Genomic DNA, 15,697 nt, shown 5'->3' on the forward strand with positions numbered 1-15,697 from the left:
AATTCTAGCACCTTTAAATAATAATCTGGTTAATGTCAATCTGTCTTAAAATCTAGATCTGGTCATGCAGAATAGCACTGGTCCCATCCTCCCGTATTGCTACCTGCTGGTGCTGTTGAACACTTATTGTGATAATGTCCAGGAATGTGTTGATTACTGGTTCCCCTTCAAGCCAACAGAGAGTAACCTCCATGGGCTGAATAAGATCTCACTCACAACTTCAGCAAGTTCTGGATCATGGTTTAACCATGTATGTGCGTAGATTTGCTTCAGTTTAGTTCACTGTGACCATTTTGTACACTGCAGTGTTACAAGATAATGAGAATAGCTTTTCGCCAAGAGCGATAAATCCTGAAAGGCATGTAGCATAGTGGCTAAGAAGTTTGGTAAATATGCTTAAACATTGCCATTTGTTGCAGATTTGATATTTAAATACTACTATAGAGGCGACTTCCTCTTCACATCTGTGTAATGTGATCTAGTACATTGTCAGTTTGTACAATGCCATAACATGCCAATTCATTATTTTTTTAATAGCTAGGCCACTGTGTAGAACCAAAACATTGAAACCATATGTGTAGTGACTGCTGTAGTCTGGTGAATATGGCATCTGTGTTCAATGACAGCTTTGCTTGGGAAGATCCAGAAATGTTTTCTACTTCAAATATTTCATCTCTCAGGATAAGTTTTTGGACAAAGTGACTAGAAGTTGCCTTTCATGCTATGCGTTTCAGCATACTACTTAGCTTTTGCAAAGCCTCATTTTCATGGACGACAGTTCAATTAAGACCTCTGCTCAATGTGCAGCTACGGTCAAAAAAGCAAACAATATGTTAGGATGCATAAGGAATGTGATGATGAATAGTCAAAGAATATAAAGCTGTTATATGAATCAGTGCATGGTGTGGCTTTATCTGGAATACTGTGTGTGACACTGGTCACCTCATTTCAACACGGATATTGCAGAATCAGAGGGGATTCAGAGAAGGGTGATAAGAATGATCAAGCGATTGAAAAATCTCATATGAAGAGTTTAAAAAGGAGGGATTGTTACCTTTAGGATATGAATAAGAGGGGACGTGATGAAAGTTTATAAAATAATGAATGATCTAGGAAAGGTAGAGTGAGAACGTCTGTTTTCCCTCTCTCATAACACAAAAACAAGGGAATAATCCATGAAATTAAAAGGTGGGAAATTCAAAACTTGTAAAAGGAAATACTTTGTCGTACAATGTGTAATTAAACTGTGGAACTCACTGCCACAAGGAAAGTCATTGAGACCAAGAATTTGGCAAGATTCAAAAAGAGATTAGACATTTATATGGCTATAATAAGCCAATGTTAGAGACACGATACTGGACTAGATGACCCTTGAGTCTGATGCAGCATGTGAATTCCTATGTTCCTCTGATAATTTTTGATAATTGCCTTCGGTTCTCTGGCCTGACTAGCAACCAGTGTACATGACCAATGCCATTGTCTCAGAGGCATTAGCAACATGAAGGCCCAATATATGACAGCATCTTCATGGACAGTTATAATGTCTTTAAAAATACATTGTTTTTTGGAAAGGCAGGGATAATTTTTTCTGAGATCTAAAATAGTAAGCTCAGATTGTGGTTGGTGCAGTACACAACAGTGTACCCATACGGACTCCCCCTCGAGCTGCTCATTTATGTGTGACCAGTGTCACTGATTTGTTTATGGTCATCTACATAGTCTATTTCACACAGTGATCTTCAGAACCCTGCCTTGTTGAGCCAGACACGCTAGCCTGCTGCAACCCAGATCCAGGTCTGGTCCATGCCCCCAAAGCTTCAAACTTCAAGCAAAAATTGCTCAGCAGGTCACCTATCTCCAGCACCCAGACAACCAGTTCCCAATGGGATCCAAACCCCAAATAAATCCGTTTTGCTCTGTATAAAGCTTATACAGGGTAAACTCATAAACATAAACTATAACACTGATAGAGAGATATGCACAGCTGTTTGCTCCCTCAGGTATTAATCACTTACTCTGAGTTAATTAATTAAAGTGATTTTATTAAGTATAAAAAATAGGATTAAAGTAATAACAGACGGAACAAAGTAAGTTACCAAGCAAAATAAAGCAAAAACACGCAAGTCTAAGCCTAATACATTAAGAAACTGATGAAAGGTAAAATCTCACCCTCGGAGATGTTCCAATAAGCTTCTTTCACAGACTAGACTCCTTCCTAGTCTGGGCCCAGTACTTGTTAGTTTAAGCGGACATCTTAGGTGGAATGCAGGGGTGTTCTCATGATTGGGCACCCCCTTTGTTCTGTTTCACCCCCTTTTATATCTTTGGCACAAGGTGGGAATCTTTTGTCTCTCTGGGTCCCCACCCCTCCTTCTAACTGGGAAAAGCACCAGGTTTCAGATGGATTCCAGTATCAGGTGACATATTCACATTTCCTGTGAGACTCCAGCTCCATTATTCAAGGGTTGACCTGCACGCACCCACGAAGGTTTGCAAGTAAACAGACCATTTACAAGCATTTGTCCTAGTCAATGGGACCCATCAAGCTTCCAAACCACCATTAATGGCCCACACTTTGCCTAATTACAATAGGACCTCAAAGTTATACTTCATATTTCTAGCTTCAGTTACAGGAATGATACATACATACAAATACGAGGAATGTATTCAGTAGATTATAAGATTTATGATCATACCTTACAAGAGACCTTTTGCATAAAACACATTTGTTACATCATATTCACACCTATAAGCATATTTCCATAGAACATATGCAGTGCAACATCACAGTAGGTACGTGCACAAAGAGGAGCGGGGATGGAGGAGGTGGGGATTGCTGAGGATGGATAGTGGCTTTCTCAGGCCTTCCCAAAAGATCCTTCCAAATATACTAGCAGGGGGGTAAACTATTCGGGACGTATTATTTAAAGGGGCTCTCAAGATGACAGTCTCCCTTTAATATATATCTTAATATTCAGTGCACCACAAGTTAACTTTTTTTATATATATCTATTTCAGAGGCAATGAATAACGAGGAATGAGAGTCAGGTCTATATGGACTTCCTCTTCTTGGTCCTGTCAGCTGCTCAAATGAACATTCTTTAATCTAATGGCTTTTGGGGGAAAATATGAGGATTTTAAAAAGCTTTTATGGACTTCGCTACAAGCATTAACAAAGGGCACCAGAAAAAATCTAAGTATTTTTCCTGAAGTCAAGTTGCCAAGACTTCAACAAGTAATTGAAATATATGAACTTTTTACGTATCTGCCACAGAGTGCCTTTTATATGCTGTTAATAGAGTGGAAAGAATTGTCATATAAAACAGGCCAGCTGCTGAATTTTCATTTAAGAGTTTTCCAGGTTAAAATGAGTAACTTAAAATCCATCTGAGGGACACTTATAATTGGTACCAACTAGCATTATACAGGATGCAAAAGATACAGTACTGCATGTTGTTTCAATGTTAGTGCTAGGCTGAGGTCAGAAACATAGGTCCAGTCCTGATCCCAAACCTTACACAGGTGAATAATTTCAATGAGTGCATGGAATACCCATGTTTATCAAGTTGCTCAAGTGCATAGATATTTACAGGATTAAGACCTGAGAGCACCATTTAACAGGACCTGGCTAGATGCAACAATCAGTTTTTCAAGAAGATAAAGAATACATAGGATGTGACACTGTATGATGACAAATGTCTTTTGATGACTTAAAAAAAAAAAGGGTTACCGATAGGAGAGCAGTAGCACATACACTTGGGCCTGGTCTACACTACGCGTTTATACCGAATTTAGCAGCGTTAAACCGGTTTAACCCTGCACCCGTCCACACAACGAAGCCATTTATATTGATATAAAGGGCTCTTAAAACTGATTTCTGTACTCCTCCCCAAGGGGAATAGTGCTGAAATCGGTATTGCCACGTCGGATTAGGGTTAGTGTGGGCGCAATTCGACAGTACTGGCCTCTGGGCGGTATCCCACAGTGCACCATTGTGACCGCTCTGGAAAGCGATTTGAACTCGGATGCACTGGCCAGGTAGACAGGAAAAGCCCCGCGAACTTTTGAATTTCATTTCCTGTTTGCCCAGCGTGGAGCACTGATCAGTACGGGTGGCCATGCAGTCCCAAATCCAAAAAGAGCTCCAGCATGGACCATACGGGAGATACTGGATCTGATCGCTGTATGGGGAGACAAATCTGTTCTATCAGAGCTCCGTTCCAGAAGACGAAATGCCAAAGCATTTGAAAAAATCTCCAGGCTATGATAGACAGAGGCCACAGCAGGGACTCAACACAGTGCTGTGTGATAAGTGTAATGGAAAGGCAAAGAATCAAATGGACGCTCATGGAGGGAGAGAGGGGGGACTGAAGACTTGAGCTATCCCACAGTTCCTACAGTCTCCAAAAAGCATTTGCATTCTTGGCTGAGCTCCCAATGCCTAAACGGTCAAAAACATTGTCGCCAGTGGTTAAGGAAATATGTCGTCAATTTACCCTCCCTCGCCCCCCCCCCCAAAGAAAAGGGAAAAAAATCATTTCTCGCCTCTTTTCAATGTCACTGTATGTCTACTGGATGCTGCTGGTAGACAGGGTGCTGCAGCGCTAAACAGCAGCATCCTCTCCCCTCCCCTCCCCGGTGGCAGATGGTATAGTACAATATGACTGATAGCCGTCCTCGTCATCATCCTGTGAGTGCTCCTGACTGGCCTCAGTGAGGTCGGCTGGAGGCGCCTGGGCAAAAATGGGAATGACTCCCGGTCATTCCCTTCTTTAAGCTTTGTGTCCTGGAGATTCAGTCCTGGCAGATGGTGCAATAGGGCTGGTAACCATCCTCATCATAGCTGCTGGAGGCTGAGCTCCTCTCCCGTACTTTCATGTCTAATGGAGATTCTGGACTATCAGAGCAGCAGGAGGCTGTGCTCCTCTCCCCCCACCTTTTAATGAGTAATGGAGATGTCCTGCCTGGAATATCATAGCAGCTGGAGGCTGCCTCCCCCTCATTTTATCTCACTAAAAAGTCAGTGTTTCTTATTCCTGCATTCTTTATTACTTCATCACGCAAGTGGGGGGATAACTGCCACAGTAGCCCAGGAGGGGTGTGGGAGGAGGGAAGCAATGGGTGGAGTTGTTGCAGGGGCACCCCCTAGGATGGCATGCAGCTCATCATTTCTGCGGGATATCTGGGGCTCTGACCCGGAGCGACTGTGCTCTCTGGTTCTCTGGTAGACTTGCCCCATATTCTAGGCAGGACTGACTCTATTTTTAGACAAAATATAAAGAAGGGAATGACCTGGGAAGTCATTCCAATTTTTGTCCATGCGCCCCCGGCCGAACTCAGCGAGGCCAGCCAGGAGCACCCATGACAGCAGCAGATGGTACAATATGACTGGTAGCTGTCATCGCCAATTTCCAAAGCAGCAGATGGTGCAATAGGGCTGGTAACCATCTCTGCTACCTTGCAAAGGCAAATGAATGCTGCTGTGTAGCACTGCAGTATTGCGTCTATCAGCAGCATCCAGTACACATACGGTGACAGTGAAAAAAGGTTGAACAGGCTCCATGGTTACCATGCTATGGCGTCTGCCAGGGCAATCCAGAGAAAAAGGGCGCAAAATGATTGTCTGCCGTTGCTTTCACGGAGGAAGGATTGAGTGACGACATTTACCCAGAATCACCCGCGACACTGTTTTTGCTCCATCATGCATTCTGATCTCAACCCAGAATTCCAATGGGCGGGGGAGACTGTGGGAACTATGGGATAGCTATGGGATAGCTACCCACAGTGCAACGCTCCGGAAATCAATGCTAGCCTTGGTACATGGACGCACACCACCGAATTAATGTGCATAGTGTGGCCGCGTGCACTCGACTTTACACAATCTGTTTTACAAAACCGGTTTCTGTGAAATCGGAATAATTCCGTAGTGTAGACATACCCTTGGTAACTATTGCAGTGGAAGAAAGCATTTAAAATATTTTATATTTTATTATATATTTTATGCTCATAGTATCAGTCCTGGCACAACTAAGGAAGTACAAAAAGAAACTTTGCAATTACTAAAACTCAGATGGATACAAATTATTAATAAGATTACTTTTAGACACTGTATAGTTTCTAAAATAATTATAAAATAAAATAATTATAATATTCTAGCCACATTTTCCTGATAAGTGTTATCTTTTAAAAAAAAAATTAGTGTGGATTCTTACTTGGTTTACAACATGCTAAATAGCTCCTGAAGCTGACATTGAACAATGAAGCCTTTTAACATAAACTTCCTGTGGAAACAAGACTTGAAACAGCTGATTTCCTGGATGTGATAGAGGATAAATCTGTCCTAATACTGAACAGGAAGAAAGGCACTACTGATTATTGCTGGGACTGTGTTGGCTAAACTCTTTGGCATAAGAAATCAAAGGACTGCAGTCGGGGAGGAAAAGTGAGGTTTTTCAGAATGGGTGAGCACTTATTGGCTCCATTTAGGAGGTCTTCACATAAGTGTTAAAGATAAACACAATTTATAAAATACTTGGAGACAAAGTCTGCACTGTATGTGCACATCTGACTCCAGCTGGCTTTGGTTTGTGTTAAATATTTAGATTTATATCCATTGCCTTTTAATTTTTCACTTCAGCTAATATTGGTCATGTTTGCTGTGTTATTTCTTACAGTCTTCTATTTCTTAATGTCCTGTTCAGACGATTGAAGTTAACTGTTTTGATTAAGATAGGAAACAACAGCAATTTTAGGTTGGAAGTACCTGTTATCCTTATCTGCAGCCTGCATGTTGTATCAAGTCACAGTTATTTTATGGGGTTCTATGATCTTTGCAATTTCATAGATGAAACAAATGTAATCAGTTAAATTTTCTACTGAATATGCTGCTGTTTTAAAAATGCTGCAGCTTTTACAAATCACAGGTAAAATGCATGTCTTTTTTTTTTTTCTTTAAAATTTCTGTGGTTCGATGTTGCTGGGGCCTTTTTACTAGTTCTCTAATATTGGACTAAAATCAAATAAAAGCAAGTGCCCCTCGTTATTTTTTTCTGATGTACAGTTCCAGTATTGGCACTGAAATATTAAACATATTAAAGGGTTTAAATATACTAATAGTAATTAACTGTAGGCATTCCAATCAACAAGACCAGAAATAGCAGCAGCAGCAGCGGAGCTTCATTAGCTTTTTTAATGTAACTTTATAAAGAATTAAGATAACCTATAGATTGTGCAATCTCATTACCATGGCACTAACTGCATATCTGTGACCTCTTCAAAAAAACAAGTGAAAACATCCATATATGTCACACCACACAACTTTTTTGAAATCATTTAGCAGTTTTTAATTGGAAGAAAAAGGTGTCTGAGCCTGCCAGTGTCTCAGCAATACTTGCCTTCCTCAAACAATCACTTCCTTGTGTACTTCATGATTACAGTTAGCATAGATGTTACTTCATCCCATCCCTTCTGAAGAACTTTTCTGATTGTATGTGGAAAACAATAAACTACCACAAAAACTATTTTTACTGTCCAAATTACTCTATCACTACCTCCAGAAATAAGACCAGCACTAACATTCTAGTGCTAGTAATGCCAATGTTCTGTAAGATACCAAAGTATACACTGTTACCTTACAAGCATCTATGCACAGCTAAGGCCCAGAGGGCCAAATTATGGCCTGACATATACCTCTGTAATCACAGTGAAATCAAGGGGGTTGCTGAGGACAGATATTGGTTCTTGGATCAAATAGTAATTACACCATGTTAAAGGTTAACGTTCATATTTGCTGGTGTGATATGTTTACAAGGCCTTCCTACGGAGTTATGCCTGTGCACCTTAAAGGAGATTTTTAATTTTTTTGTCTATTTCAGTCTGAAAAGCCATTTTCAGAAACATTTGTAGAAAGAGTTAGTGTCAGGTCCTAGGACCTGGCATAAAATTGACTCATGCTGACAGATGGATCTAATGAGTCATGTATTAGAGAGGTAGCCGTGTTAGTCTGGATCTGTAAAAGCAGCAAAGAATCCTGTGGCACCTTATAGACTGACAGACGTTTTGGAGCATGAGCTTTCGTGGGTGAATACCCATTTCTTCAGATGCTTCACCCACGAAAGCTCATGCTCCAAAACGTCTGTTAGTCTATAAGGTGCCACAGGATTCTTTGCCGCTAATGAGTCATATTCACGCCAACCAAGGGTTTGTGTATCACTTCATGCCAGAGGGAATGAGGGTCAGGGACAGGTCAGCAAGGGTAACCTTAGGAATAGCCACGTTCATGAGCAAGATCTGGTTGGAAGAATGTTCATTTAGCCTCTTCCTGGGTGTCCTTTATTGTTAAGTTTGGACCTTATCCACTATGTGTGCGCATGCACATACCGTCTTAGGAACACAATGATAATGTCCCTTGCTTACAGAACTATTTTACAGTCTACTTAGCCAGATTCAGATATTTCATATAATGTCTTTTCAAATAAATATGGTAGTTGCTGTTGATATCAAGAAGGGCGAGGTGCTCTAAGGTGTTCTCAAACTTCATTGTACCACAACCCCTTTCTAACAAAAATTACTACACAACCCCTGGAGTGGGGACTAAAGCCTGAGCCCACCCAAGCCTGAGCTTCACTGCCCTGGGCAGGGGGGTGCAAAGCCAAAGCCTGAAAGCTTCAGCCCCAGGAAGGGAGCTTGTAACCTGAGCCCTGCTGCCCAGGGCTGAAGCCAAAACCTGACCCCTGCCGCCAGTGGTGGCTCCAGGCACCAGCGCTCCAAGCGCTTACCTGGGGTGGCAAGCTGCAGAGTGCACCCAGCTGCAGGGGGTGCCCTGCTGGTACCTGCGAGGGCGGCAGGCACGTAGCCTTCAGTGGCGCGCCTGTGGGAGGTCCACCAGTCCCATGGATTTGGCGACAATTTGGCGGCGGGTACGCTGAAGCTGTGGGACCAGCGGACCTCCCGCAGGCTTGCCGCCGAAGGCTGCCTGACTGCCGTGCTTGGGGCGGCAAAAAAGCTAGAACCATCCAAGGCTGAAGCCCTAAAACTTGGGCCTCAGGCCGTGGCATTGAGGCTTTGGCTCCGGGTTCCAGCAAGTCTGTTAGCCCTGGTAACCCCATTAAAACAGGATCGCGACCCACTTTGGGATCTGAACCCTCAGTTTGAGAACCGCTGCGCTAAGCATATAGGTGGTCTCAACTGAGGCTTAGTTAGTAATTTTGACAAGGATGGTAGTTTTATTAAAGTTAGATTGTGTATATGGATTTTTATTTCTGCTTTGTTGAAGCTCTGGGGAATTTAACTATTTGGGGGAAATATTAAAGAACACACTGTAGCAGAACCTTATTTAAAATTTGTTTTACATTCAAATTAATTTATTAGATAAGTAGGCTTGGCAGAATTTGATTTTTATATATATATATATATATATATATATATATATATATATATAATTTTGACATTTTATATTTTTATTGATTTTTAAATTTTCACAGTTGTAGGAATTATGGGATGGGAGTATCAGCTGATAGGGCAGGTCAGACAATAATTATTTAATGACAGTAGATGGTGATTCCAAAAGTTAAAGCTTTATAACTGTTAAAGCACAAATTGTCAGCATCACAGGAAATCTCCTAAAATCAAACTCTAATAAATTCCCAAGTAGTATTTTTTCTTACTTTGCCTGTCTGTAAATGTTCATGATCATTGATGGAAATATTTTCCCATCAGCTTCTGTGTGTATAGTGAAATTGACCTTTACTGACATTCACCAATAAAAATCTAATCCTCCCAAGCTTATGGCTCAATCACATTTAAGCACTTAAAAAAAAAAGATTTAACTAGTGTTATAATGGTAAATGCCGTGTTATAACCACATATTGCAAACTGAATTGTTAATATTGTGCATGTTATGGCCCCAAACCAGCAATGCCCTTGTGTAAGTGCTCAACTTCAAGAACATTAATAATAATCCCATTAAAATCAATATGACTATTCCTGTGTTTATGCACTTTGCTGGATTAAGGCCTAAAAATGACATATACTTATGATACCTATTTTTCATACTGAAAATTTTTGGATTAAAACATAATAGAAGTGTTCTTGCTCTTTTTGTCTTCTTTAAAAATAAAATGAGGTGATGTTAAGTATATTGTAATTTTATTTTAAAAATAAAATGTTTAAACACATTTAAGACTGATGTTTTTTGAAGAACTACTTCAATAGTAAATCAAAATCTTTATTTTAAATTAGTTTTCTTTTACTGTAGGGATACAAATTTGGGCCATGAATTTGCAAGGCGCTCTGCAAAGCTAAACCTCTTTTGAGGGTTAAAAAAAATGTTACTTCCAGCATTTGGACTTTTTCCCCCAGACTTCCCGTAGAATTGGTAATTCACCAAGAACATAAAAATACTTAACACATTTCTTACAAAGGGTTTGACATGCATCATCACTGGCCTCTAGTGTATATTCTTTCATGCAGCTGCATCTTAAATTAAAACCTTAACCAGTATTTATATACAACCCAGAGGTGCTTCACTGCAGCAGGAAGATATATGGGTGTTCTACCCTGGCACAAGGTAGGTAGTGCCTTGATGGTCCAATTGGTTTGGAATGCTGTGTTCAAAAATAAGAGCTTATGGGGCACACCGTGGTCCCAAGAAAACAAGATAGAAAGCTGAATGGTGAACTTTAGCCTTGGGTGAGGTATAGAGTGTTTTTAACTTGTAAACAGGTCTGCTATAAACATAGCTCATTTGGGGGTGTTGCTTGGAAGCACGCCTACTGCATAAGATGAGTATGGCATGAGAGAAGAATTCCTTCCTGAAAGGAGGGATATGTAGCTCTCCTTTTCGTACTGTACTCTTTTGTCTTTTAGGCAATAAAATTGGCTAAATTTGGTTATTTTGTGTCTTGCACATTTTTTATAATGAATCACAAATGTAGTCAAACACTTGGCTACATTTAAGCAATAGTCCAATATGATTTGTTTTACTGATATAAAGTGCAGAGACACAGCATAACTGGATTAATGACAGTATCTAATTACAGTCTGAATAGGATATTTAAAGGTGTTACAAAAAAATCCCCCACTCCTAAAGAGCTGATCCTAGTTCAAAGCACTCTCAACAGCTGTAATGCCATCATAGTAAAATACACATGGAACCTAAGCACATTCTCTGCTGTCATATAGGATTATTTTCATTCACCCATTATGGGATAGAATAGAAGCTTTTTCTCAGTCTGAGTCTATAGCCATCTGAGTCTATAGCCATCTGTACGGGCCAAGCATTTGTTTACATAAGATTGATTACACCTGCCATTTTCTCAGGACTACCACAGTTTGAAGCAGTTTTAGAACCAGTTGTTAACCTGCTTTCCTGCAAGGAGGTGCTGCGGTTTTGATGGGCTCTGGCCAGAAAGTGATGTAATTCCTCTTCTGGCCACTGGGGGCGCTGCACTGCAGGAGCCATGTGGGCTGCCGCCTGACCCTGGGCATGGGCCCTGTTGCTGCTGCTGCTCCCCCGACCGCTGGCCCTGGGGCTCCCGTTGCTGCCTGGTGGGTCCCCAGCTGCTCTGCTGGACCTGGGCTGTGTCCTGCTACTTGGGCTGCTCAGAGCTGCTCTCCCCATGAGTATCTGCCACCCTGCCCGAAGCCAGCCCCTGTCTCCAGCACCTGCCCACAGCCAGTCCCTGCTGCACCTGCCCTGCCCGCACCAGCCCCACCTCTGCTGCCTACAGCCACCCCCTGCCGCACTCCGCTGCCCTGTCTCCAGCCAGTCCTGTACTCTGTCTCTAGCCAACCCCTGCCGCACCCCACTGCAGCCCTGCCCAAAGCAAGCCAGCTCCACACCCACCCTGTCTCCAGACATCCCTGCACCACCCTGCCCTGCCTGCAGCCACCCCCATCTTCAGCCAACCCTGCACCCTCCTGTCTCCAGCCAGCTCCGCACCCCCTGCCTCCAGCCAGCCCTGCCCCATGCCTGTCTGCAGCTGGCCCCAAGTCCACTGCTGCCCTGCAGTTCCCAGGGTAGTAACTCTGCATACCTGCTTCAGTGAGGGGGGCAGGGAGCAGCTGGGACCCACACATGTGCACATCCTAGGGTGACCAGTCAGCAAGTGTGAAAAATTGGCATGGGGGTGGGGAGTAATAGGAGCCTATATAAGAAAAAAGACCCAAAAATCAGGACTATCCCTATAAAATTGGCACAGCTGGTCACCCTAGCACACCCCCAGGGAGTGGTGGGGACCCACACATGAAACAAAGCTCATTTCTAGTTCAGGCCCATCTTTCTTTAAAAAAAACCTTTAGTAGGGTTAACATACATCTGTCTTTTCCCAGATATGTCAGGCTTTTTGGTTCTTAAATTGCCGTCTGGGAGGAATTTTTAAATTTTAAAAATTCTTCCTAGGAAAATACGGACGTATGCTAACCCTGTTGGTACAAAAAAAATACATATTGTGGCACATACCTTAAATCAGAACTTTTTATAGGGAACCAGTCGTTAAGATTTTGGCAGCTCATCACTGGGCGACCATATTCCTTTCAGTTCTTGGAACTGGAAAGCCTTTATGTCCATAGACTCATAGAAATGTAGGACTGGTGGAAGGGACCTCAAGAGGTGATTAAGTCCAGCCCTCTGCAGAGGCAGGACTATGTAAACCTAGACCAACTCTGACAGATGTTTGTCCAACCTGTTCTTTAAAACCTCCAATGATTGGGATTGGATTACCGTATAATTATAAAATAAATCAATTGGAATATTAATATTGTACTTACATTTCAGTGTATAGTATATAGAGGAGTATAAACAAGTTATTGTCTGTATGAAATTTTAGTTTGGACTGATTTCGCTAGTGCTTTTTATGTAGCCTGTTGTAAAACTAGACAAACATCTGAATGAGTTGATGTACCCCCGGAAGACCTCTGTGCATAGGTGCCAACTTTCCCCAGCACCAGTCGGTGCTTGTGCCCTCCCCCTGGCCTGCCCTGACTCCACCCTTGCCCTGCCCCCATTCCCACCCCTTCCCCAAAGTCCCCACCCTAACTCCACCCTCTCCCTGCCCTATTAGACCCCTTCCCAAATCCCTGTCCTGGCCCTGCCTCTTCCCCAAGCACACCACTTTCCCCCTCCTCCCCACTTCCTCCCAGCGCTTGCTGTGCAAAACAGCTGTTTTGCAGCACAAGCGCTGGGAGCTAGGTGGAAAAAGGGGGCAAGCAGTACACTCAAGAGGAGGTGGAGGCAGAGCTGAGGTGAGCTGGGGCAGGACAGGGAGCTGGTAGCACCCACCAATTTTTCCCCATAGGTGCTCCAGCCCCAGAGCACCCATGGAGTTGGCGCCTCTGCGTACCCTCAGAGGTACATGTACCTCTGGTTGAGAACCACTGGGATATAGTGTTGTTTAATTGTTCCAGTATCTCTTCATTTATTGAAGTTATGCTGACTGGTCTGTAATTCCCTGGGTCCTTTGGTTCCCACTTTAAAGATAAATATGCTTTGTTGGGACCCACCTGTCCTCCATGAGTTCTTGAAGATAATTGCTAGTGGTTCTGAGATTGCTTTAACTAGTTCCTTAAGTACTACGCAGTAAGTTTCATCAGGCCCTGCTGATTTAAATACATCTAACTTCTCTAAACATACTTTAACCAGTTCTTTCCCTATTTTGGCTTGCATTCCTTCCCCCTTGTTTAATATTAATTGTATTGAGTATCTGGTCCCCATTAACCCTTTTAGTGAAGATGGTAGCAAAACAGGCATTAAACTCCTCAGCCTTCCTGCTGTAATCAATTATTAGCTCTCCTTCCCATTAAGTTGAGGACCTACACTTTCTTTCATCTTTCTCCTAATGTATTTACAGACTCTCTTCTTATTGCCTTTTATATTCCTTGCTAGGTGTAATTGACTTTGTGCCTAAGCCTTTCTGATTTCGTCCTTACATACTTGTGCCTTCTTTCAAGCTGTTAGCAAGTTGTCTGTTTTCACTTCTTGTGGGATTCATTCTGATTTTCAGGCCATTAAAGAGCTCCTGCCAGAGCCATACTGGCCTCTTACTATTCTTCCTACCTTCCATTTGTATTGAGATTATTAAAGGCACAGCTACAAACTATGTCTCCTTGAGAAACTGCCAGCTTGCCTGGACTCCTTTAAGCTGTTAGATTTTCTTTTCCTGAGCCCTTACTTACCTGTTCTCTGAGTTTGTTATAGTCGGCTTTTTTTGGAGTCCATTGTCCTTATTCTGCTGCTCTCTCTCCCTTTCCTTAAAATCATGAAATCATTTCATGGTGACTTTCACCTGAAGTACTTTCTACTTTCAGAGTTACAATTGATTTTCCCTAGTGATCAGAATCAAGTCCAAAATGGCTGCCCCCCTGGCTACTTCCTCCACTTTTTGAAACAAAATTGTCCCCAATACATTCCAAGAACTTACAGGAAATGCTGTTTTGCTACATTGCTTTTGCAACAGATACCTGGATAGTTAAAATCTCCCATTAGTAGCAGGTCTTGTGTTTTGGATATTTGTGTTTTAGAAATGCCTCATTCTCTTCCAGAGCTGATGGTCTATAGTAGACCCTACCATGACCAATCCCTCCCAATCCCATTTCCCCCCCCTTTTTTCTTTACCAAGCAACTTTAAACTGGTTTGCTATTCACCTCCTTCTGGATCTCAGAATAAATGTACATATTGCTAATGTATAATTCAACACACAGGCATCAGCTTCCAACAGGCCCGGGGGTGCTCAGCCCCTTGCTCCCCTGCAACCCTCCCTCCAAGCTTCCACCCCGCCTGCACCCCTTTCCCCAAGTCCCCTCCCAACTCCTTCTTCCAAGTTCCCACTTCTCCCCCCAGTGCCTCCTGCACGCTGCAGAACAGCTGATCATGGCAGGCAGGAGGTGGTGTGAGGGAGAGAGAATAGTTGATCAACAGGGCCGTTGGTGGATAGGTGGTGCTGGGGGGAGGAGAGCTGGCCATTAATTTTTTCCATGGGTGCTCCAGCTCTGTGGAGTCAGTGGCTTCCCTTTTTCCCCCTTGAACAAGCTCTACCCTTTCATACCAATAGTCCAATCATGAGATTTCTCTCTCTGTTGCCAATTAAGTAACTAATACTTTTCTCATGGATTGTATTTTCCAAATGGACAATCTACGCTAAATGCTCAGTTACTGAGGGACAATCTTCACTCCTTCCTATATTTGCTTTGTACAGCCAACTCTCCGTATAACTTTTCATGAGTGATGCACCCAAGTATTCCAATTCTAATATCTAAACTATATTGTTAAATGTATTCACCGTAATTTGGGTTATTGTTGATTGTGCACTATATGTATCTTATGACTTTTTAAAACAAATTTTGTATTGTGTATAATCTAAGTCCTATACTCAGATATACAGACACTTTTTTCTTAAGCTGTGTACTATAATTTTTTTTAACATTAGCTTTAATAAAATTTAACTATGTACTAATCGACACAGTTCTTCCTATTTATTCCCCATACTCCTTGCATTTGTGTAGAGACATCTTAGATGTCAAGTAGACTCCCCCCCCAACAGACTACCCTCTTGTTGCTCCTATGACCCTATTATAATTTTCCATGTCCCTCCCAACCTGTAGAGATGTTAAGGTAGTCTTTTTTTATGCTTACATGTGGGCTGTTGTTACCTGCCCCCTTTCAACCTAGTTTAATACCCGCTCACTAGGTTGGCAAGTTGG

At 42.3% G+C, this 15,697-nt stretch overlaps 2 protein-coding genes across 4 annotated transcripts in view; one reads left to right on the forward strand and one right to left on the reverse strand.

The window, feature by feature from the left end:
• The window catches only part of NIPAL2 (NIPA like domain containing 2), a 434,384-nt gene that overhangs the window by 247,532 nt on the left and 171,155 nt on the right, over positions 1 to 15,697 (reverse strand). The gene's annotated exons all lie outside the window — the stretch shown is intronic.
• ERICH5 (glutamate rich 5) overlaps positions 1 to 15,697 on the forward strand; it is an 801,722-nt gene that overhangs the window by 17,698 nt on the left and 768,327 nt on the right. For 2 of the 3 annotated variants that reach the window (XM_050941327.1, XM_050941328.1), the window contains one exon: positions 3,019 to 7,971. Coding sequence is in view for 1 of the 3 variants with exons in the window: in XM_050941328.1 (XP_050797285.1) it covers positions 3,019 to 3,031 (13 nt within the window). In the remaining 2 variants the exon portion in view is untranslated. Of the gene's footprint in view, positions 1 to 3,018; positions 7,972 to 15,697 lie in introns of those variants that run through there. The other variant, XR_007772659.1, reaches the window with a different exon arrangement.

The sequence above is a fragment of the Gopherus flavomarginatus genome, chromosome 2, assembly GCF_025201925.1.
Source record: "Gopherus flavomarginatus isolate rGopFla2 chromosome 2, rGopFla2.mat.asm, whole genome shotgun sequence".
NCBI lineage: Eukaryota > Metazoa > Chordata > Testudines > Testudinidae > Gopherus > Gopherus flavomarginatus.